The sequence below is a fragment of the Diceros bicornis genome, chromosome 4 (assembly GCF_020826845.1).
Source record: "Diceros bicornis minor isolate mBicDic1 chromosome 4, mDicBic1.mat.cur, whole genome shotgun sequence".
In the NCBI taxonomy this organism is placed as follows: domain Eukaryota; kingdom Metazoa; phylum Chordata; class Mammalia; order Perissodactyla; family Rhinocerotidae; genus Diceros; species Diceros bicornis.
In genome coordinates this window covers 97,560,574-97,585,903 of record NC_080743.1, presented here as the reverse complement: position 1 = coordinate 97,585,903, position 25,330 = coordinate 97,560,574, and the positions used below count along the sequence as shown (strand labels likewise).

General features: G+C 45.5%; 1 protein-coding gene across 4 annotated transcripts in view; it reads right to left on the bottom strand.

Annotated features, from left to right (window-relative positions):
• GPR161 (G protein-coupled receptor 161) overlaps nt 1-25,330 on the bottom strand; it is a 54,075-nt gene that overhangs the window by 17,361 nt on the left and 11,384 nt on the right. For all 4 annotated transcript variants that reach the window (XR_009219874.1, XM_058540134.1, XM_058540137.1 and 1 more), the window contains exons 2-3: nt 9,692-10,109; nt 849-1,573 (exon numbers count right to left, since the gene is read on the bottom strand). Coding sequence is in view for 3 of the 4 variants with exons in the window: in XM_058540134.1 (XP_058396117.1) it covers nt 849-1,573; nt 9,692-10,109 (1,143 nt within the window). In the remaining variant the exon portion in view is untranslated. The remainder of the gene's footprint in view (nt 1-848; nt 1,574-9,691; nt 10,110-25,330) is intronic.

Below are 25,330 nucleotides of genomic sequence, written 5' to 3'. Positions count from 1 at the left end.
ACATTAATGGAAAAATGGGTGAAATCTAAATCAAGTCTGTAGCTAATAGCACTGCACCAATGTTAATGTCTTGGGTTTGATAACTGTGCGCAGTTAGGCAAGATGTTAACACTAGGAGAAGCTGGGTGGATGGGAATTCTCTGCACTATTTTTCCAACTCTTTTCTAAGTCTAAAATTATTTCAAAATAAAAAGGTTTAAAAAGATCTATCCCTGATTAGAGTACTTCCTCTGGGTCTCATTAAAGGTGATCGGATTGTCTGCAGAAACTTGTTAGCTCCGAAATCAATTACCAGATGGAGGAGCTGCTTTGCATCTAGACAAGAGAGTGACATTTCAGTGCGCGGTGGAGGGCTGAGGCTTGGCATTGACAACCCCTGAATTACCAGGGACAATACGAGGAAACCACTGACTGTGATGAAAGGCCCAAGGAGGAGTATGTTCAGAGCCGAGCAGCTGAGAAGGGGAGGGAGCACTCTAAAGAGGACTCTGCTTTAAAGAACACCAAAAGGAAAGGATTGGCCAACAGGAGAAGGTAGTCTGGTCCAATGCTCAGGTTCTTTTTCTCTAGATAGAAGTAACTATATTCTCGAGGCCAGTGGGCCATGGCTGGGGTGACAGAAGATGGGTTTCTGAACTCTGGTGTCCCCTGCCTTGAGTTGCTGAGCTCAGGAAAGCTTCTTGGGAATCACACTGGACACTCCGGGATGTTCTTTCTCTAAAGGAAACCTGTGCTTTGAGCCTTAAGGCCACAGTGTCTGAGACGTCACCTATCAACATGTCAGAGCCCCTAAGACGGCCACAGGCTACACCTACCTGAGGATGGGCAGCCCTTTCCTGACAAGTTACCTGTGATCCTGTTGGAAATGCTGAAGAGTCTGGAAGTCCTCTGCCGCTGCACAAACGGTTCCCGGTAATACCGATCCCCAAAGCACATGCCCAGTAGTTCCTTGCGAACTGTCTTGTTCCAGAGTCCATAGATCAGGGGGTGGCAAATGGCGCTGGTAAAGGACAGCCAGGTAGCCCAGGTCTCCAGGGTCGGGGAGACGTAGTTCTTCCCCCAGAGGGCCTCCGAGGTAATGACAACCATGTAGGGGCCCCAGGTGACCATGAAGGCACCGATGACCACCAGGATAGTGATGAGGGCTTTGCACTGGTTGGCCGAATAGACCACACCCTGAAAGGCGTTCCTCCTACTGCCCGAAGAGGAGGTGGAGGTGCTGGAGTTCTTCCTCCCATTCCTCTGGGCGTCCTCCTCCACGATGACCACGGTGCCACAGTGCACCTTGCGTGCCTTGACCCTGGCCACGCGGAAAATGAAGCCATAGCACACCAGCATGACGAGAAAGGGGAACAGAGCACACCAGATCTGCCAGAAGGCAGTATAGCCAGGCTCCCGGTGCCACGCAGCCACACACATCCACTTGAACTCGTCAAACTCCACCGATGACCAACCAAACAGAGGTGGCAGGCAGCCGATGAGAGAGTGAAGCCAGATGTAGACAAGTGCCATCACGGCTCGGTTCCCCGTGATCTTCATGGGGTACAGCATGGGGTACAGGACAGCATAGTAGCTAGAAATAGGATGGAGGGAGGTGAGAGAGAGAAGTCAAAATAGAGAAAACACACCAGGATGGGCACCCACTGTTTTCCTAGGCAGGGAGCTCTGTTGAATTTCTCTCATCCAACCCAGACATGGGGTTAATACTTCTCAAAGTAGCCCCTTCTCCCAGCTCTCCCTGGACATGTGCCATGTCACACAGCTCTGTGCGGCTCTTCATCAGGGAAGACCTGGACGCCAGGAAGAACAGAGAGCTCACGCAGTCCTGTTTCCAAGTCACCGTGCCAAAGCCCATCCATATTTGGGGGTACAGTCAGTCTTGAGGCATCTACAGGAGTCCCGAGGGATCAGCATCAAGTCAGGTCACGTCCGTGTTGCTGACATTAATCCACTTAGATCAGTTTTCAGAGGGTCATTAAAAATCAGAACAATACCTAAGGACTATGGCATTCATTCAATGAATGTTTACTGCAGGCCTGCTGGTGCCAAGCGCTGTGCTCTACACTGGAAATACGGGTGAGAAGATGGGGGGAAGGAGGCACATGAGCAGAGTGAGAGAGTCTGGAGTGGAAGGGCTGTGTTTAATCCTCACAACTGTTCGAAGCAATGGGTATTATCACTATCCTCATTTTACAGATGAGGACACCAAAGCAGAGAAAAGATCAAGAACCTGTCCCAGATAAGGGGAAGAAACAAGATACATACCCAGGCATTCTGACCTACAGTCCCCAATGCACGTGCCAGCAATTCCTTGCAAACCATCTTGTTCCAGAGTCCACAGCCAGGGGTGGTTCCTAATCCCTCCACTTTGTTATGAAGGAGTAAGGTTTGGAGAGCTACTGATTCAAACTGGCGGGGCACCTGATCCAGACTGCAGGGCCAGGGCGGGCTTCCTGGAGGAGATGCACGCAAACCTGGGTCCCAAAACATCAGAGGCACTGGCCCAGGAGCAGCCAAGACAGAAAGCCAGCCTTGGCGAGGCATGGAGATGTGACCGAGCACGGGCTCAACGGGAAGCTACACGGAGCTCCCCCAGGCAGGCGCGGAGCACAGGAGGAGCGGGGAGATGAAAGGCCACAGGGCCGGGGGTCAGGGTGTGCCGAGCCTGGTTGGTCAGCTAAGGACTGACCCTTTAACTGGAATGGGTGGGAGGATTTAGACCACAGGGTTGAAAGCACACCAGCACCCCCTACCCAGATGTTTTCTCTGAGAGAAATGCTGTTTAATTCTCACACGACACCTATGAAGCCACCTTCTCCACCTTCCTGAGTCACCGCTGGGCACCAGCAGCTCAGGGAAGAGGCCACAGCCCAAACTGCCACGTGCTGCCTGAGCCGACTCTCACAGGGGAGCTCAGTCTACACCCCCCATGAAGGCCCCTCTAATCAGAGGTAAGCCTGGCGCTGCTGACCTCGAGCAGGGAGCCCTGGCCAAGATCTAAGCTGGAAAGACAGCATGTGGGGGTGTGCGACCCAAGGAGAGGATCCCACCGTGATCGTGGTGTGGATTACAGAATCACTGCACGTGACCTGGATGCAGCGATTACCGTCTCAGGCTGGTATCTGGCTTTGCATCTTGCAGAGGCCATGCAGCCCAGCGGAAGCAGCATGGCTTTGCAGTTGAAAATCTCTGGGTATAGGTGGCAGCTCTGCTGTCTCCTAGCCATGTGACCTTGGGGAGCTGACTTAACCTCTCAGAGCTTCAGTTCCTTCACCTGTAAATGAGAATCACACAACCTCCAGCACAGGTCTGCTCCACGGATGGAATGGTCTAGAGTGAGGGAAAGGCCTGGATGGTGCCTCCTCTTTACATGGCAGTAGGGGCAGAGCTTGGTCCTCGCCAGTCCACCAACCCTTCCCCCTTCCTTCTTTTTTTTTTTTTTTTTGTGAGGAGATCAGCCCTGAGCTAACATCCGCCAATCCTCCTCTTTTTTTGCTGAGGAAGACGGCCCTGGGCTAACATCGGTGCCTATCTTCCTCCACTTTATATGGGACGCCGCCACAGCATGGCTTACCAAGCAGTACTTCGGTGCGCGCCCGGGATCCGAACCAGCGAACCCCGGGCCGCCGCAGCGGAGCGCGCGCACTTAACCGCTTGCGCCACCGGGCCGGCCCCGCCCCCTTCCTTCTTGAGGACAGAACCCCATCTTATTCGTGCTCCTGCAAAACTGCCATGACCACAGGGGACGCTGGGTCCTTCTGAGTCCTGGGGGATGAATCAGGCCATTCTGGTGGTCTTCCACCCCTTGTCAGGTGACGGGCTGAGACACTGACCTGTGTGACATCATCTAGGCAAATAAAATGTGAGGGGAGTTTGCTTGGGTGGGATTGGGGAGTGCTTCCGGCAAGTTTCCTTCACTTTCTTTTTTTTTAACAGCTCAGTTGTCAGCTGGCTTCTGCTTTCTTTTTTTTTTTTTTTGCTGGAAAAGATTTGCCCTGAGCTAACATCTGTTGCCAATCTTCCTCTCTTTTTATTTTTATTTTTTCCTCCCCAAAGCTCCAGTACATAGCTGTATATTCTAGTTGTAAGTCCTTCTAGCTCTTCTACATGAGCCGCCACCACAGCATGGCTACTGACAGACGAGTGGTGTGGTTCTGTGCCCAGGAACTGAACCCAGGCCGCTGAAGCAGAGCATGCCAAACTTTAACCGCTAGGCCATCAGGGCTGGCTCAAAGGTCCCTTCACTTTTATAAAGAACTTGAGATTTCTACTTTTCTCTGCCCCTTCAAAAAGTGTGCAGGCCCTCTGACCTGAAGACACCTCAGGGGCGACAGTACAGCCGGGCGTGGGAGGCCAGGCCTGGGGAATGTTAACTGTCTCTGGCTCCTTTGACCAACCCTGTTTTGGCAGTTGTAAACATAATTATATTAATATGCTGTCCTTTGCAACACATGCTTCTGGCTATTCTCAACACCTAGTTATTATTATGATTTTACGCAAGACTTCTCCTTTACTGTAACAAATGGTATGTCCATCACTCACTGACTAAGCTTCTGAGAGTGAACAATTGCAGTGCGACAGGATTTCTCCCAGCTGAGTCCTGAGGCCCAAGTCCCAACACGACAACCGGAAGGGTGGTGCTGGCCCCTGAGCCGCCAGTTTCCTCGAGTCAGAAGAACCCCCATATATATCCACACCCACCAGAGGTTACTTTGGTTTTAGGGAGGTTTTTTGGTAAAATTTATATATATTAAAATGCACAAATCTACATCTCTATCAAGATACAGAACATTTCCACATCTGACCACCCAAAAAAATGGATGTCATAGATTTGAAATTTCACTTTTTAAACTTAAGCCTCATTTAGATCTACTCGCAGGTTCAAAGGAAAATACAGGAAAAAAGCAACCCCCTCTTCCCCCGCAGGTGAATGCAGGCAACATAGAGGGATTTCCTTTGTTTTCCATACTCTTAACTGTCTTCTGAAGCTCTCGATCTTTTCTCCAAAAACTCATTTTTGGACATAAGCCCAAGCACGACCCCTGGTCCCAAAAGAGGCTTTCCTGATGTCACGTGTAACTGTAAAGTTGCAACACACACAGGGGCTCCAATGCTCGGCTCCCCTGCTATGAGACCAATCACTCTGATAACCCCCATTTTTAATAAGATGCCTTCACTAAAAACACGAACAAAATCTAAGCCAACTACCGCTACCTCGAGGTGAACACGTTCACTTACGTTGAACGGTCTCCTGATAGCACTAGCAATTTTCTTCACTACAACTACCCATCCATAGTTCTAGCTACTTTCATTTATTTTATTTATTTTTTGTGTGTGTGAGGAGATCAGCCCTGTGCTAACATCTGCCAATCCTCCTCCTTTTTTGCTGAGGAAGACTGGCCCTGGGCTAACATTCGTGCCCATCTTCCTCCACTTTATATGGGACGCCACCACAGCATGGCTTGACAAGCGGTGTGTCAGTGCACGCCCAGGATCTGAACCGGTGAACCCCAGGCCGCCGCAGCAGAGCGCGCTCACTTAACCGCTTGCGCCACTGGGCCAGCCCCAGCTTTCATTTATTAATATACTATCTTTAGAGCTGGAGTTTCATTCACTCCAGTGTGGAATGAAGACATAAGAAATATTTTAAATGGACCTGGAAGCCCCGGCAGTTTCAAGGCTAAGCTAGAGGTGAGCACGTCACAAACTTATTCACAGTAACATTCTTGCCAGGTTGAATGACATTCCCCACTTGGACCTATTTCCATGTGGTTTAGGACACTGACATTTCAATGGCCAGTCTCACTCTGCTCAGCTCTTCTGTTTATACTCTGCCTCTGCTCTCTCTTCATGGGGCTACAAGATGGACTCTTCTGGCTCATCTGCCAACCAGTTTGACAAATTTCTTTAGCTAGGGTTCTCAACTGGGGACGATCTGTCCCCCTCGGGACATGTGGCAATGTCTGGAGACATTCGGGTTGTCACAACTGGGGAGGCACTACTGGCATCTAGTGAGTAGAGGCCAAGGATGCTGCTAAACATCCTACAGGGCACAGGACCACTCCTCACCAAAGAATGATCCGGCCTCAAATGTCAATAGTGCTGTGGTTGAGAAACCCTGTTTAGCTAACCCAACAGTTAGCTAAACTGACTGTTGTGGATTTGACTGACAGCTGACTTTGCAGTATCACGTAACGATCAAGGGCCCAGCCCTTAGCATCTCAGAACTGGGCGAGTTACTTACCAGCCATGTGGCCTCAGGCAAGTTTACAAAACCTCACTTTGCTCATCTGTAAAATGGGGGCTAATAGGGTTGTGGTGAGGATTAGCTGGGATAAATGTTGATTAATAGCAGAGTGCAATGCCTCACAAGTGATCAGCACCAAACACCTCTCAGTGAAGACGGTGACCACTGCCCTTGCTGTTCTCCACTTTTTCTTTCTCAATAACGTCCCATCCCTCTCCTCCACTCCCATGCTCTCTGGTATTCCTCTCTCCTCATTTATCTTTTACTACTGCCTTCTCCTCTCTCTCTCTCTCTCCCTCTCCCCACCCCCTCCACTTCTCTCTGTCTCTGTCTCTATCTCTGTCTCTGTCTCCACCTCTCTCTCTCACTCACTCACACACATATGAGGTGCACCTTTAGGTTCCCAACATAGAGGGCAAATATGTGACCTCCAAAATTAACATCAAGTAAAATTAATTTACTGAAAAAAAGATGTCAGAGGAAGGAGCATATAAATACCTGGTCAAACGGTGGTCATTTATATGAATGTGATCAAGTTAACTGGTCCAGTCAATTTGTATTTTTAAGTCACATGAATGACCAAGAATAAAAAATCAATTGCATCTGCCATGAAATTATTTGAGGATACCAAATTTTACAGCAGTCTATACATCACAGTCATAAAGATCTGGCCAAAGCACTATGAATCCATTCCACTGTGCTTGCAGGAGGAAATGAACCACTTTCCAAAGATAACCAGGCCTTGATAACTTGTCATCATCACAGTGATGCAGAAGTCCTTCCCCAACTCACAGCTCATCACAGGGTGACCCCGGGGCCAGGCCGTGGGGCCTGTGGTGCCTGGATTAAAGCCCTAGTGGGATGAATGTGGTGCCAACTTGTTCATACATGTCACCTCTTCCATTCAGAGCCATTTCCCCTGGTCTCCAGCTGGGTCAGCACACATGTCCTGCATTTTCACCACGTTGTCTTGCTCTTTCCTCTGCATTCTCACAGTACCTTAAACATACTGGCATCATATACACATCATATGATCCTAAAATTATCTGATCACACGTCCTTCTCCCCTACACTGTGAATTCCTCAGCACGTTTATTCATCTTATTCAGCTGGGTGATCCCAGCACCGACCACTGTACCAGGCATACATTAGGTGCTCATTAATTGTGTATCGAATTAATAAACGGAGGCTGCTCCTTCAGTCAGAAGGGCCCGTTCCACCTCTTCCATGCCCGCAAGAGCCTACTCACTCTTAGGACTTAGCTCAAATGCCACCTTTCCCGCAGCACCCCAGCCCCGCCATCGGAAGCAGCAAGTGGAGCTGTCAAGGTGGTCGTTTCTGCTCTGTGTTCATGTCAGCACTCACAGGGCTGCCTCTGACACGAACTGTCAACTCCTGGTAGGCAGAGTCTGTGTCCTGTCCACGCTCATAGCCTACCGACCAAGGATTTAGCACACGGCCTTTCACAGAACAGACATCCGACAAATATTCCCAGCAGGAAAGAATAAGGCACTGAAAGAGGTAACCCTCCCTGGATGATGCGTTTTGATGGCATGGTTTGAGGATTTGTCATGCTTTCTGGTGAAAAATCTCTCTCTCGCTTATCTAGACCCCAGATCCAAGCAAGCAACTTACAGCCTCCTAGAGCTGCAGCTGCAGACAGCTGGCTCTAATTACCGAGCATCCAGATAGAGACAGCCCTGCGAGAGGCACTTAAAAACCAATGCCCCTGCTCTGCTCTGAGCTGTTTGCCCTCACTCCATGTTCCACAGGACCCAGGGCCTGGGAAGAGACATTCAAAAATCAGTGATTTTTAAAAAAACAATAAGATCCCATTCTTCCCCACTGCCAACAAACTTCCAATTCTTTTTTTAACCTTACACAATCAGTCTTGGTAGGATGCTGACAAATGGTGCTGGAGTAAAAGTCTGCACAACCTTCTGAAGGGCAACCTGCCTTTTATACGTAAGAATCTTGCAAGTGTGTTTACTCTTACTGAAAAGACAACAATTCCACAAACATACACGGTCCTCAGAAGTACTATACGTGACAGCAAGCTCACGGGAGAATGTAAAAATAAATTACACTACTACAGCCACAGGAGGGGCTACCACGTAACCATTAAAAATCACACTGTCAAAGGACATTGGCAGGTGGGAGAAAATGTTCATGACTGCTTGTTAAGTGACAAAGAGGGTCACATGTGCCGTGAGCCGATTTTAAAAATTTACTGTGTGCAGCCAAAAATGACTAGAGGCAGATATACTAAAAACATGAACAGTGATTGCTTCTGATTGGTGGGATTATGGCTATTTCTTATTTTATTCTTCATATGTTCTGTATTACTTTTATTATTGGAGGAAAAAAAGATATTTAGAAGAGCTACCTGACTAGTTCTGACCAATTGCCTCCTCCACTCTACGTTCCCCACAGACGCAGAGAGCCAATGGGATTCCGGCCCTGGGCCAAGCAGAGGCCTGCACTCTGGATGGACAATCCAGACACCACCTGTCAGCCAAAAAATTGATGGGCCCAAGGGAGCCAGGGGACTTGTGTCACCCAGTGACAACACCCCTGGCCAGACCCCTCTGTGTTTCCCCTGACTCCACTGCCAGCCTCCTCCCCAAATCACACATAACCTGAACCTACACCCTCTGCCCTCGTGAAGCCAAACCCTTGCCTGTGAGGAATGAAGTGACCATCAGCAAAATCCTAACGAACAAGATGAATCTAAGGGTTGGAAACCTGCTGTCAAAGCCTGCAAGACTCACACAACTAAATCTGACAGCACACTGCAGAAGCTGAAAGAACTTGCTAGATATCGCTGAGGAGCGATATCTAGCAGCACCATTTCTTACTCTTTGAGCCAGCTATACCTCGGGGAGGGACAACCCAGATTTTTAAAAGTGCACACCATCTCTCCAGGTGCCACTGTCTTTATTCCCTGGGTTATCTTCCTTCCCTTGCTCTCCTTCCGTCCTGGACTGAGCTGATTTTTAAGGCCCCTATTCTGCAGAGGAGTGACAGTGCTTCCTCTCTGGGCTCCCCAGTCTGGTTCTGGCCCAAAACAAAGCAACAGACAGCAGGCAGCACATTGGGAAAGACCTGGACCTAATAAGCCCTCTGACATGACAGCTTCCCAGCTTCTGTTCCTCATCTAGAAACTGAGAATCAGAGGTTTCCAGAACTTTTTTTTTAAGCAATAGAACCTCTTTTAAAAAAATAAAACTATATGCAATACAGATCAGATAAATCAGAGGGGTTCTTGTTGAAGGGATGGGAGATGGGAGAAGAGGCAGAACTCTGTTTTCTTCTCCTCTCCCAGCAGAGGCCCCCGACACTCTCCAAAGGAACTAAGACAGTTTGAAAGTCACAGACCAGAGGATCACTCAGGATCCCCCTCTGCACACATTCCTCAGTTCTCTAAGTCTGAGGCCAGCTTACCGGTCGACAGCAATGACTCCGAGGGTGAGCATGCTGGCCGAGCTGATCAGCAGGTAGAGGAGGGCGGAGAAGTTGCACCACACCACACCAAAGATCCATTCCCGCCGGACGGAGCTGGTCACCACGAAAGGCAGCACCAACACGGAGAGCAGGAAGTTGGACAGGGTCAGGCTGAAGACGAACTTGTTGCTGAGGGTGAGGAGGTAGGACTTCTTGTACAAGGTGACCACGATGACCAGGTTGCCCAGGCAGACAAAAATGGTGATGATAATGATAGCGATGAACTCCGTGACGATGACACCCCCTTCACCACCCTCCTCCTCGGTGAGGTTACTCAGCTCCTTCCTGTGGCCGAGGGAGGAGTTGAGGCTCATGGTCAGTGCGCCTCGGCGTGGGGTGGGCAGAACATGCTGGATGACTGGAAAAACAAAGTAAGACCAGGGCACAGGAAAAGATTCGTCAAGTCATATCATATGCACTTTACAGAGGAGCAGCTGAGGACCCAGGTCACCCCCCGGTCCAGAGACTCTCAGCCAGTCTTCCCCACTCAAGCTACATAAGTGGCCTATTTCCACAATCAACTTTGTGTGCAACTCAACGTGTCCCCTCAGACGATGCGTTCCTCTAGTTAAACCTCCCTATCAACTTTCCCCAAGGCCAGCAGTTTAAAACCTTTAACGGAACGTACTTAAGAATCACCTGGAGTGCCAGCTGGAAGAGCTGATTCTTCGGCTCCACCACTAGAGACTCTGGCCCCAGGGAGCAGAGGTTCAGTTTAGGAATCTGCATTTTAAACAAGCAGAGGGCAGGTGATGCTGTGGCGAGGTCTGTGGGGGATGCATTGTGCACTGTGCTTTCGGCCCCTGGCAACTCTGGGTGGCCCCCGAAGCAGCAGCATGAGCATCGCCTGGGGCTTACAAGAGATGCAGAACCTCACGCCCACCTCTGACTCACAGACTCAGAACCTGCATTTTGGTTTCACCCCCAGTTGATTCGTGTGCCCATCAGAGACAACAAGATGACCACAGGGACTATTCTGAGGTCCCTGAGCAAAGTTCAAATAAGTACAATTCACACTAAGATATCGTGAGCTGCTCTCGTGAGACGTGGTGAGGGGGGGCCAGGTTGCAAGCACTAACTATAAACGGTAAGTGGAGGCACGGGTTGAGGTCTTGGCCCACAGACACCATTCTCCACAAGGTGCAGTCTCTGTTGTCAGGACGCTGGCTCGAGATCCTGGCTAAAACTCAAGGTTGACACATTTTAACATTAAATCCTACAAATGTTTCTCCAAAATTTTCATCTACTTTAATCAGTCAAAAAAATCCCACAGATCACTCTCCCCACCTGCTCTTGTTCCCAACAGAAGATACCAGAAAGAAAGAAAAGATTGCTTTCCCTGAGGCAGACCACAAGAACCCCGTTGCCTACACTGCCTGCACAGGGCAGCAGAACCTTCCTTCCCCACAGCACCCCCCCTTCCCCCGCCGGTTGACCTGACACCTCTATCCAAATACGTTTAGCCACAGGGAGCTGGTAGGTTAAGAAGGCAGCTCTCCCCTTACCAGCAGTCCTAAATGCCAGTTAGAAAGTTTCCCTTAATAGTGAACCTGACCATTATAGGTTATCACCACAGATCCTAGGTGCGCTTGCTTGAGCAGGACCAAATAATTCAAATCCCTCCTTGACTTGACAACCTTCAAATACTTTACAAGTTACTTGCTTTCCCTTAACTAGATTAAATCTCCCAGGCTCCTGATATGACTTCTAGACCCTTCACTAACTCTGCTGTGGACTTGCTCACAATGTCTACGACCCTCTTGATTTGTGGTCCCCAAAACCAGACGTACCATTCTGGACGTGGTCTGGTGAGTGTCAAGTACAAGGGGGCAGTTTTCTCCATGATCAGGATAATTTCCTCCTACCATTCACTCTTAAGAATGCATTTTCTCAGGGGCCGGCCAGTGGCGCAGTGGTTAGGTGCGCATGCTCCACTTTGGCGGCCCAGGGTTCGCAGGTTCGGATCCCAGGCACGCACCAATGCACAGCTTGTCAAGCCATGCTGTGGTGGCGTCCCATATAAAGTAGAGGAAGATGGGCACGGATGTTAGCTCAGGGCCAGTCTTCCTCACCAAAAAGAGGAGGATTGGCAACAGATGTTAGCTCAGGGCTAATCTTCCTCACAAAAAACAAAAAAAAGAATGCATTTTCTTTTAGCAACTATATCACTCTGTTGGGCCTATATAAGTGTGTGGTCAACTAAAACTCAAAGTTTATACACATATGAATTTCTGTGAAGGCAGGTGTCCTCAATCTTGAACTTACGGAATTAATGTTTTTGAGCCTAAATACAAACTACTATTTCACTAAATTTCATTCTGTGCATTTTCGCCCATATTTCCAGGCTGCTAAAATATTCTGAATTTTACATGATTCAGTTATGCAATATGTTAGTTACTCCAGCTTTGTGCCATGAGTATACTTTATAGGCATGCCTTCTACGTCTGTGCCTTTGTAAGGATATTTCTGGGATCTGTCTTTATTTTGTGAGTTCTGCATTTTGTTAACTCTTATAAGTAAATTAATTGGTGTCTCAAAATAAGGTCCTACATAAGCATATTATTCTCAGCTGCACAAGTGATAACAGCGGTTAAGAGAACAGACTTTCAGTCATTAGACAATGACAAAATGGGAGAGAATACTTACAACTTATATCACAGAAAAAGGACTAGTCATTCTAATTTACAAAGAATTCCTAAAAAATTGAGAGAGAAGATGAAAAAAAACAGAAAAGTGGATAAAAGACATAAACAACAACAACAAAATTTGTAGCCATGTGAGGTGATGGATGTTAACTAAACCTATTGTGGTAATCATTTCTCTCTCTCTCTCTCTCTCTCTCTATATATATATATATATATAAAATAAAATATGTATCAAATTATTACGTTGTACACCTTAAACTTATATGACGTTATGTGTCAATTATATCACAATAAAACTGGGGGGGAAAAGACATAAACAGAGAATTCATAGAAAAAGATATGCCAATGGTACTTAAACATATGAAAAGATGCCCTATTTCATTCAAAATAAGAGAAATGGACATTAAAACTACACTGAGACACCATTTCTTTCTTTTCAGGCCAGTAAAACTCCAAAAGCTTGGCTGCACTCTCTGTTGGTACGGCTGTGGGGAGACAGGCATTCTCCCACACCCCCAACGGGCCTGCAAAACGGATCAGCCCTGCGAAGCGGAATCTGGCAAGACCTAACAAAACACCTTATGCATGTAGCCTTTGACCCAGCAATTCCATTTCTAGGTATTTACCTTGAAGAGAGAAGTCCATAATATGAAATAAAAGATGCACAAGGTTTTTTAATTCATTGAGGCATTAGTTGTGGAAAAAAAAATTGGCAATATGTGAGAAGGGAAAATAAGAATACATTTGCACATAAATATACATAAATATATGTTTACTTATGCAAAAAGAAAACAGGCAAGATAACCAGAAACTAAGATACAGATGGAAGTAAAATGTCTCTAAATACTTTTTACAGTTTTGATTTTTGAACCTTGTAAATATTTTACATACTTAAAAAAAATTAAATAAAAATGGATGCAAAAAGTGAACATAAATTGATTGCAAACAGAAAAACATAAGCCCAACTGTATATTAGATTGATAACATAACCATACAAAGAGAATAATTAAGTCAAGTAGCTTTTAAAATACAGTATTTTGACTGTAAACCCTTAATGGTATGTATTCCATAAACAAAACAACTCCTAGGTTGACTTAGACATTGTTAATGGTGTTGTAATCTCACAACTATTTTGAGTGTAGAACAACTGGGTATACACGCTGTCTTGACATGAGTACAGCCATGTTTGGCCGCTCCATTGACCTACAGCCACCAGCACAAAAAGAAATACAAAGCTGCTTTCTGTGTGGTGGGAACTGGCCTTTTCCCGGGAACTGGCCCTTCTCCCACGGAGAGAGTTGCAAGTTGTAACATTTCAAGGTTCTTGGAGCGTCGTAGCCCGGAATGGACTGGCCATCTGTGCCGGGCTGAGACGATAACCAAAGAGAACAATGCACGTACACAACTACTGGGCTGGGATGTTAGCCAGGGGGCTCAGTGCACGTACGCCACTGATAACCATTTGTGCATGGAAACACTAAATGCTTGCTCTGCAAACTCTGTAATTGCTTACTCTGAAAATTACTGATGGTATAAAAACTGCTGGAAACTGAGCCCTAGTGAGAGTTCCACCTGTGGAAGGGACGCCTTGCCCAGGACGTGTGATCCTTGCCCAGCCGCGTCGATTGACAGGGCTCTCCCGGCAGTGGGGCGTGGATGTTGTGAGTAACTGATTTGATGTGAAGTAATTGATTTGATATGAAGTAATTGATTTGATGTGTTCTCTTTTCGGTCAACCTGGTGTTTCTCTTTCCGGTTGATTTGTGTCATTTCTCTTCAGCCGATGTGGGTGTTTTCCCTTTCCAGTCGGGCTGATGTTTTTTCCCTCTTAATATTTGACCTATTTGGATCTGTTTGCAGACTGTCGCCTTTACTATCCTCTATATAATAAAATATACCTTCGGTCCATTTGTTTGGAGTGGAAAGTGTCTTTTACGTCTCCGATGGAATCCCCGAACCTCTCATAACACACGCTTACGTTAGGAACCACAATCCTCACTATGCGAGAAAGGAGATGCAAATTATAGAACAGGGAGAGGTGAGGAACAGCCCTGTGGTGTTAGATTGGTTATTGGAAGTTATCAGTATGAACTCACTAGTCACATATAAATATAAAAGTAGGTCCAACCAAGGAAATTCCCGGAACTCAGTCAGAAAGATGAAGAAATTGAAGAAAAAAAAAAAGGCAAATGAGACAATGAATAGGAAGTACTTCATAAGGTATAACCACTTTACCCAAGCAAAGCATAGTGTTTTTCACTTATTATGGGAATCATTTCAGGCAACATCGTGGACTAAACTGATGTGAACATTTTTCCTATTCCAAATTCATAGAAACAATGGGTTAAATTAACTCAAAATTTAAAAAAGAAAGCCAAACTTGACAAAAGAAAGGGAAATGCACAGATAACAGAAACAGAGAGAAAACTCAAAGCCAGAGTTATAATCTCACACCTGTGGTGAGAAGGGTATTATACCCAGTTCAAGACCCCTAGGGCTGACCTTAGGGGTCTTTTTTATGTGAGAGAATGACTTTGGGCCCCACAAGACAGAAAACTGAAACCAATACCCTGCATAAAGAGTGGATTCTAGAAAGGCTGCTCCCTCCATGAAAAAGAGATTAGAAAAACATCTCCCACTGGCAAAGGGAAACAGCGAAAACAGTCATTTACCTGAGGCTCTGGGTGGAGCACTAAAAAGTTTTTTCCATGAGACATCAAACACTGAGTCATGTGCCACACTGATGAGGGTACCAAATTTATACCTTCTGCATAGTGCAGAAATCCAAGCTAATAAATTCATGTAAAAATTAATGCTTGCACAAGTAGAGAGAAGATGGTTCTGTAGTAAATTTCCACACTCCCAAAACAAACAAACTCACTTAACGGAAGTGAGTGCATAACATTTACTACGAGGAGAGTCAAAAAAACAAAAAAAAAAAGGAGAAGCAACATTCCAAGAACTTGAATTAACAGAAAAATATGAAAGACACTATAAAATAAATAAAATTAAAAACTTTACAAGGAAAAGAGGTAGAAACCATAATGAAAGAACAAGACATCATGAAAAAATAATAAGCAATTGTGAAAAAGAACTAAACAGAAATTCTAGAAATTAAAATTTTAGTTGTCAAAATTAAAAACTCAATGGATGTGCTGAATAGTAGATTTAGCTAAAGAGAAAGATGGTGAATTGGAAGACAGCTCTGAGGAAATTACCCAGAATGCATTCAAAAAGATTAAGAAAATGAAAATACAAAGTAAAAATCAAGATACATGAAGGACAGGAAAAGAAGATCCAACATATGTTCAACAGAAGTGGCAGCAGGAGAGATTAGAGAGAATGGGGGTAGCAGATACTGCTGGGTGCCTACCCAATGACCATTCTCAGGTTTTTTCCTTACAGGTAGACCTCTGACTTTGTGTTGGTGTCCACTCCTCCTCCCAGGGACTCAGAGAAGGTTGATCCTATTCCTGGTGCTGGGAGCTGGATCCTGATTGGTCTAAACTAATCACTGTGTTCCTTTTCTTCTTACATTTCTGGCAAATCAGTCAGGAGAAGTCTGGGAAAGGGTGGATGGGATTTCTGGGAAAAGCTGTTTCGACCTCACAGAGACACTAGGAAGAAAAATCTTTCCCTAACGGCTGTCATGGCAAAGAGAGCATAGAGCTGTGCAGCCATCTTGGGATCATTAGAGGTGCTGAGCTGACATGCTGAGCATGGCAAAGAAGAAAGGCTGGATCCTTGAGCTGCTGAGTTAACAAATCCTGAAGTCACCTTCATCCTGGCTTCTTGTTATGTGAAGTAACACATTTTAAAAATTGTTTTTAAAGCTATTTTCAGTTGGGTTTCTGTTACTTGAGGCAAAAGCATCCAACTTACATTAGGTTGGACCTACATCATCTACATTAAGGTTGAGGCAGTATTTAGAGGTCTGACTGAACATTTTCTGGAATTAAAGAAACACATGAGTCCTCAGAATGAAAGAGTATATCAAGTTCTGAGAATAAATAGGAAAAAGTCTACACCAAGGCACATCACAATGAAAACTAACAAACACCAAGATAGAGAAAATAGTAAAAGCAAATTTTCCTATAAAAAAAGTAACAATTAGATAAATAGCAGACTCTTCTTTTGAAAAAAACAGAAAATAGAGGCCAGAAAACAGTGGAATAATCTCTTGAAAGTGCTAAGGAAAAGAACTCTTGTCCTACAGTTCTATAATATCATTCAAGAGAGGGCACAACATACTTTTGAGGCAAATAAAACCTGAATGTTTACCAGTAACTCTTTATTGGATGATCCATTTAAAGATACATTTCATGAAGGAAACCAAATCCAGAACTAAGGGGTAGGGTGCAAGAATCAACTGTTAGAATAGAAATTGGTAAATACATGGATAAATCTAAATAAGAACTGCAAAAAATTTTAAATGAAAGTTAATTTTTAATTAATCTTTTAAAATTAAATTTAAATTTAAAAAGTTAAATATCAACAACACTTTTTATAAAAGTAGCTAATTTGGGAGCTTTGAAAACAAGATGAAATTAAAATACTAAGCAAAATGGAAGCACTTAAAGGTTTGATTGGAGTAAAAATATTCCAAGTTAGAATGTCCTCAGGCCAGAGACTTTGGTTATGGCTGCTTCCCTAGCACCTGAACAAGTGCCTGGCACACAGCAGGTAACTCAATAATTATCTGATGATGAATGACTAGCCTTCAAAACTTTGTCATTGTTAACTCAAACATGAGTGTTAACATTATAAAGGTAACCACTAAAAGAATAAAAGTAGGATGCAATACTTCATTCCAAAAGACAGAAAAGGAATAAAGTGCTGCCTGACCTTGTTACTCTGCAGTGGCCCAGCTGGCAGGCACAAGAGTGAACTATAGAATCGGAGAGCCTAGGGTTGGCCACCATCCTTGAGGTCCTCGGTCCAACCTCCCCCAGGAAACAGAGGGGGAACGTGGGCCAAAGAGCTGCCCACCCAGGAAAAGCCAAAATCCTAGCCTCTGCCAGGAGGCCTGGAGTAGGGAAGGCACAAGCCCCAGCAAATCCCCCAGGAGTGTACCTTTAAAGAAAAAGAGAGAGGATTCGGAATGCCCCAGCCAGTGAAGGCTTCCTGGCAGGCAGCCAGCTTACCCAGGGCCTGACAAGCCAGGGCCCACTGAATGGAAGCCAATTCAAGTGTGACTCACCCTATCACTCTCCTGGCCAGTTCTGTTGCCAGACAGACACCAAGGTGATTCAGAACCCCCACACTCACTATGTCCTGCCCTGACCAAACAAATCACCTTGTGCTGCAACTCTGAGAAACAACACGATTGTAACATGATCAAGGTTTTAATAAAGGTATCAGAAATTATTCCTGAGAAAAAGAGCCATCCCTCTCAGACAGGTCACAGGGACGGCTGAGCATTTACTTGCCTTTACCATCACACTTCAATGTGTCATGGTCATTCTTCTTTTGGAACTGCCTTCAGTCTTCTTGACCGTTCCCAGAGAGAGTGAATTGTCTGCTGGACTAGACCTCTGGCAACAGCCTCCAGTCATCCAAAAGCCAAATCTTGTCAGTCAAGTGAGTGATCAGTATTACTTTGGGTTAAGGAAAAAAAGGCAACACTATAGAATATTGAGACAGGTATCTACCATGTTTTACCAACTGCATTGCATTGTAATTTCTAAGAAATAATTCTAGAAACACCTTGATTTGCAAGGACAGAATTACTACAACATAAGGCTGGATTATCTCCCTTTCTTGTTTAATTGTGCAAATTTAGGTATTTAATTTGTGGTCTCACCTCATATTTTTACCTAGAACTCTTTGATTTTCATCAACTTGTAGTGGACTTCTTTCCTGCTCATAGTGCTGTGCCCTGCATTTTTCAGAAGATGGTGTGGCACGGTGGTTAAGTGTACAGACTCAAGTCAAACTGCCTGGGTTGGAAGCCCAGCTCCTCTACTTAATAGCTACATAAGCTTAGTTGACGTCTGTTTCATCATCTGTGAAAAGAATATTCTCTTCCTCACAGAGTTATTGTGAGGACTAAGTGAGTTTATGTCTGTCTCTATAACGTGCCTAGAACAGCATCTGCACACAGTGAGACCCCACTGCATGCTGGTGTTACCATCTGAAGAGTTTACCCTGATTTTACTTTGGGAAACCAAAGTAAAATCTGGGTCACATGACCCAGGACTTTGGCTGGAACTGATGGACGACAGACTAGCCTACCAGCGTCAATGAATCCATCCACAAATGCTGATGAAATAATTTGAGATTCCAAATCTTCTTGTTCTTCTCCGTTACATGAGCCAGCGCATTTTCTCCTTCACTTGTGCTAGTCTGGCTGGGTTTCTGGCACTTGCAACTTAAAGAATCCTGATTAATAATTATTCTGATACACCACGATCTGCACACAACATGTCAAGACCTCACCTCTTTTGACATCGGTACCAGGAACCTTCACTTTTTCAAGGTTAGGCTGACTCCTCAGGCACAGCTCTGCCTTCGGCCTCCTTGAAACCTTCCTATCCTTTTCTTCCTACCAGGGAACATGGCACCCGTGATCCTATGGACCCTACTATTGTGGACTCTCCTCATACAGAAGCACAGAGAAGCTTTCTACCTCCCAGAGTGCAGTCTCTTTGGGATCAGGAGATCTGTATGCCAGTCCACAAGCCACGACAAGGAAAAGGAGGCCTCCCCTGCCTCCACAATGCCCCTCATAAATGGGGCCATCAACAGGCCCAGGCTTAGGTGGATGCTGGGAGGCCACACTGGTCAGAAGGAGGCAGGACTCTTGACACCTCTCTAACAAGGGGCCACTGGACATGACAAGACACACCCGTCCTCTCCAGAAGTTTTCCCCAGAGAAGGTAGTTTCTTTTAGCATAAGCTTCTCTTCTGATACCCTTAAATATCCCCAAGCGGGGCAGTGGTTCACTTCCTCCTGCACAGCCTCCCATTTTTATGAAGAGCTGAGCAGCCTGAAGAGCAGGGACCACCCCATGCCCTCTTCTAAAGAAATCAAATGCCAACAGGTAGGTACATAATAAGACGTTCAAATAAACAACCCTTCAGGTGAGGAAACAGTCCTAAATACCACTTCAAATAAGCCCAGGTGAGATCACTATCATGCTATTTGGGCCCTCCTCTCAGGGGCTCTTCCTCTCAGCACCTCAAAGCACTTCACACATCAATCACCAGCTGGAGGAGTTGGGGAAGGGAGTTGGGAAGGAGGTTCTAATAACCACCTTGCTTTGCATTAAGGTAACTGAGATAGACAGTGAACCCCCACCCTCATCCCACCCACAAACCAGACCACACAACTCGTTGAGAGCCAGAAAGACATCACAGGATCCTTGGGTCTCCCTTCCTGCCCTCCCTCCAGCCTTCCCTGGCACTCACGTGAAAGTCATTCCAAAGATGGTGGGCACAGTGACTTGGCCTCTGCAATCCCAGAGGGATGTGCCCACTCAGCCAGCCCAGAGTCTGTTACAACACACAGTGCACTTTGTTTTTGTCCCCATGAGGGCACAACAAACCGAGTAAGGTCCTGGTACAAAACCTCTCACTTCACACACAGAGCAGGTCTGAGCCCTAGTCTGCATGGGAAAATGTACCAGGGCAAGGAAAAGAAGCTAGAGTCAGAGCCCCAGATGACCTTACGGACCCTATCTGAATTCTCGGTTTGCCAGTGGGACAGACTTGACTTTGGTCCCCCTGCACGTACATTATCAACTTGAGTACCTCACTGCCCTTCACAACATCCTTCTGTAGGAGCTGGAGGCCTGGAGGCCGGGGTTCTTCACTGACTATGACCCGGTCCACAAGATGTCAGCAGTGAGTCTCTCCAATGTCTTTCCAAAACCGAGCTCTTGCTCCTCAGCACACACATTTCCCAAGGCTTGGTCCTTGATCCATTACTTTCTCCCTACACCCTTGAGAATCTTACCCATTTCCAGAATGTTGCTTAATTATTATTAACTAATAATAATCAGTATTGCAGAAGAGTGTGCAACATACAACGCACTTTTACATACATCATCTCATGTGATCTTCTGAATAACTTTTAAAGGTAGGAATTACTCTTCTCCCCTTTTCAGAGAGACAGCATAACATACAGTGAAGAGCATGAACTCTGAACTAGAAAGCCTGGGTTCAAATCCAAGCTCCACTACTTGCTAGCTCTGTGACCTTGACATGTTACTTAACCTCTCTGGGTATCAGCTTCCTCCTCTGTAAAATGGGGATAATATTCCTGCTCAGGAGTACCTACCTCACAGGGTTTGTGGGAGAAATCAGTGAGTTAATATTTGTACAGTGCTTAGAATAGTGTTTGGTACCACATAAATGTTAAATAAATAAAATTAGGAAACTGAGGCTCAGAAAGGTTAAGTGCCTAGTTCAAGAGAACAGTACGTAGTAGCTCTACAACTTGGTCCTATGGCTGTGAGACTACTGGCTACCTTCAATCCATCCACTCACCACAGCAGATGAGACTGGATGTGGTGTGGCCTCACCTACCTTCCAGACCCCTCATGGACCTTCGGCTGCAGCCAGCTGTGCTATGTGCTCCCATTCCCAACTGGCTTTTGCTTCTGCCTGTCCTCTACTTGCAATACGCTCCCTGTTTGTGGAATGAATAGACTGAACAAGTCTAAAATATGTTATTGATCTATTGGTCTAATAACTTTATTGAAAGAGGGAAAGAAACAAAGAAACAAATAAATGGCGGTGGGGGGGCGCAGAATTGAGGCTTGAGAATAACACAAAAAAATATACCAAGTCATGACATTGGATTTGGCAATGATTTCTCAAATATGACACCAAAGGCACAGGCAAAAAAAGAAAAAATAGACAATTGGATTTCATGAAAATTTTAAAAATTTGTGCATCAAAAGACACTATTAATGGAGTAAAAAGGCAACCCACAGAATGGGAGAAAATATTTGCAAATCACATATTCAATTAGGGATTAATATTCAGAATATACTGACAACTCCTAAAATTCAACAACAAGAAAACAAACAACTTGCGTCCAAAAAAGATATACAAATGACCAATAAGCAAATGAAAAGATGCTCAACATCAGTGACCCTTAGGAAAAGCAAATCAGTGAGCTACCACCTCGCACTCATTAGGATGACTACTATCAAAAACAAAAACAAAACAGAAAATAACAAGTGTTGGCAAGGATGCAGAGAAACTGGAATCCTTGTGCACTGTTGGTGGGAATGCAAAATGGTGGAAAAACAGTATAGCAGTCCCTCAAAAAATTAAAAATAGAATAACCATATGATCCAGCAATTCCACTTCTGGGTCATACCTAAGATAATTGAAAGCAAGATCTCGAAGAAATATTTGTATACCCACGTTCATAGCAGCATTATTCACAATAGCTAAAACATGAAAGCAACCCAAGTGTCCATTGATTGATGAATGAATAAGCAAAATATGCTATATCCATATAATGGAATATTATTCAGCCTTAAAAAGAAAGAAAATTCTGACATATGCTAAAACACGGATGAACCTCGAGGACATTATGCTAAGTGAAATAAGCCAGTCACAAACAGACAAATACTTCTATGATTCTACCTATAGGAGGTACTTAGAGTAGTCAAAATTATAGAGACAGAAAGTGGAATGGTGGTTGCCAGGGGCTGGGGAGAGGGGGGAAGGGGAAGTTGTTCAATGGGTTTAGTTTTGCAAGATGAAAAGAGTTCCTGAGATGGATGGTAGTAATGATTACACAATATGAATGTACTTAATACCACTGAACTATGTACTTAAAAATGGCTAAGATGATAAATTTTATGTTATGTGTATTTTACCACAATAAAAAAGGTTGAAAAAAATATACCAGGGCATCTTTTCTTCAACTTCTCTCCCCACAGGGTTTGAAGAGTCATGACATGAAGTCAGCCAGCCATGTTCACGGCATCTCACCCACGGATAGAGAAGAGAAGAACCTTCGACAGCATCTAGAATAACCTCCCACAGCAGATGAGGAAACACAGGCGGTGTCTGGCATGGACTTTTCCTGACAAGTGACAGGTCTGGCAGTGACTTCCAAGGCTAAGCCCACTGAATAAAACCCTTCATCATGCTGCACCCTCCCCAGATTACATGGTAAAACAAAGCTCAACTTCTTGTTCATCAAACTCCTCTGCTGCAGTTTTTGTTGTGTGTGTTGGAGAATGTGAGGAACACTCAGCACTAAGCTAAGCTGGACTCTGAGCCATACACTGTCAGTTGAATTTTTTCAAAGGGCCACTGGCCTCTCTCCCAGGCCTCCACCAGCAATACTGAAAGCTGCCATCGTCGCCCTCCTGTTTCCTGGTCAACACGGAAAGGGGAGGGTCTACTGCAGCCACTCAGAAAATCCACAAACAACCCACTGAAGTCATGATGAAGACAACTCACTCAGGGGAGTCTTAAGCCCCAAGAGAAAGGTGGAAAAGGGAGAAAAGGCAGCAGTGGTTTGACCACAGCTCTCTGGGGAGGCTTTGCTCGACTGAAAGGTGGAGCAAGACCTAACTATAGAAATAACTTTTCCAGCTGCACACAGGCAGCTATCCTTCCTTTGCCACTGGACATCCCAGCCTGGACCACGTTATTCTCCTGAGTGGGAGAAGAGCAGAAACACCAGCTTTTCCAGGGCAGGCTCAGGAGAGCCTCCACAGACACTGGCTCACAGCCATCCTGCCTAGAACTGGGATCCCAGCAAACCCAAAGGCAAAGCTGGGTCAGGCCAGGTCAGAACTACCAAGGCTGTTCCAAGTCTCCCTGAGGCTGCTGCCAGACACGGCTGTGGTGATTCACCGGGCAACTGGACCAAGAGTCTGGTTAGGAGCCCCTGCTCGGGCAGAGAGAAGCCAATGCCACTCTCCAGGGCTCCCGACTCGTACATCCAACTGGCTCATCAACATCTCCACTCAGCTATCACAGGCTTCGCAAGCCTAAAGTGTCCAAAACCAGACTTTAAATCTCTTGCCTCTCAAACCTGCTCTTTGCACGTTCTTCTTCATCTCCTGTCATGGTAGCCCCATCCTTCCAGTTGCTCAGACCTTAAACTTTGGAGTCATTCCTGACTTCTCACTTTCTCTCACATCTCCTCTCTGGTCCATTAGCAAATCTACCGGGTCTACTTTTGAAATGTGTCTAGAATTCAGCTATGTCTTACTATCTCTGCTACCATCACTCTGGTCCAGGCTACACTATGTCTTCTCTGGATTACTGAAATAGCTTCCTCACTAGTCTACCTACATCTGCCACTGCTCCCATTCTCAACACAGCAACCACAGTGTGCCTGTTCAAACAGAGGTCAAAATAAAGAAACAAGGGGGCCGGCCCTGTGGTGCAGTGGTTAAGTTTGGTGCGCTCCACTTCGGCAGCCCAGGTTTGTGGGTTCGGACCCCAGGCGTGGACCTACACCACTTGTCAGCCATTCTGTGGCGGCAACTCACATACAAAATGGAGGAAGATTGGCAAGATGTTAGCTCAGGGCTAATCTTCCTCAAGCAAAAAAGAGAAGATTGGCAACAGATGTTAGCTCAGGGCAAATCTTCGTAAGTAAGTAAAAGTAAATGAGTAAATAAATAAACTAACAAGTCACTGCTGTACTCAAAACCCCAAAAGGATTCCCATATCACTCAGAATAAGCCCTGCAGGTTCCTACATGATCTGGCTCTCCATCACTGCTCCAACCTCATAATAAAAATTACTTTTTACTCCCACTCCAACCACACTGGCCTCCTCACTATTTCTCAAACACAACAAGTACGCATACACCTCAGGGTCTTGCACTTGCTGTTTCCTGTGTCTAGAATGCCCTTCCCCAGATATTTCTGTAGGCTGCTCTCTCACTTCCTTTAGATCTTAACTTAAGTCACCTTTTCAGCAAAGCCTTCCCAGTCCACACTACCTAACATTTCATACCCCTCTCCAACAATTCATGGCCCCATTCCGTTCTTTACTTTTTCTCCTTAGTGCATATGTATATACTTATTTATTTATCTTGCTAATGTCTCTCTCCCACAAGACTGTAGGTTCCATGAGGACGAGGAATTTTAGGTCTGTAAATTTTTGGCCAGCATCTAGAACAGTGCCTGACAAACAGCAGGTACCCAATATATGTGATAAATAAATATAGGAATGAACAGTGGGACACTGGACATCTTGGCACACTAGGCATTTCTTGCTTTCAGAGAATTATTTTTGCAGACATAGCAGACACTATTCATTATCCAGTCAATATTCACTCTCCCCTTTCCCCTATCAACAGAACCCTGACTTGATATGGGGCACCAAATGTGCCTACGAAAATATACTCACTGGCACAGAGCTTGTGTGGCCATAAGACCCACTTCCAGTCAACAGAAGTCTACAAGGTGGCAAACAGCTAAACAGCTATCCACTTCGTGATAAAAAGGAACAGACTCGGCTGTGGCTTCTGCCCTTTTCCCTTTCCCTCTCTCTTGACTGGAATTCAAACTCAGTGCTTGCAAGTGAAGCAGCATCTTGCAACCATGTGGCTGGAAGTCCTATGCAACCAGAGCAGGAAGACTAAAGTAGCCCAAGCCACCTACTGAACTGTGAAGCCACTGTGCCCAGCCATGGCTAATCAACTCCTTTTTGGTTAAATCTTTGTGGTCGAGTTTCCTTTACATACCGTGAAAAGCAATCCTAACTTGACGCATAGGTCGAAGGTCAGAAGAGAGACCGTGAGGAAGGCAAATTGTGCTGTGCATGAATATTATGGTGCAATCCAATTGCTGGTAAGGATTGGTGCTATGGGGTCTTTGTATATCCAGCCATCTCCTTCTCCCATCTACCCCTGTCCCATTCTCCTGGACCCCATGGTGCAAACAATCCCATAAGCCTAACTTGCTGGCCCTGTCCCATGATAACTCTATATTGAATCAAA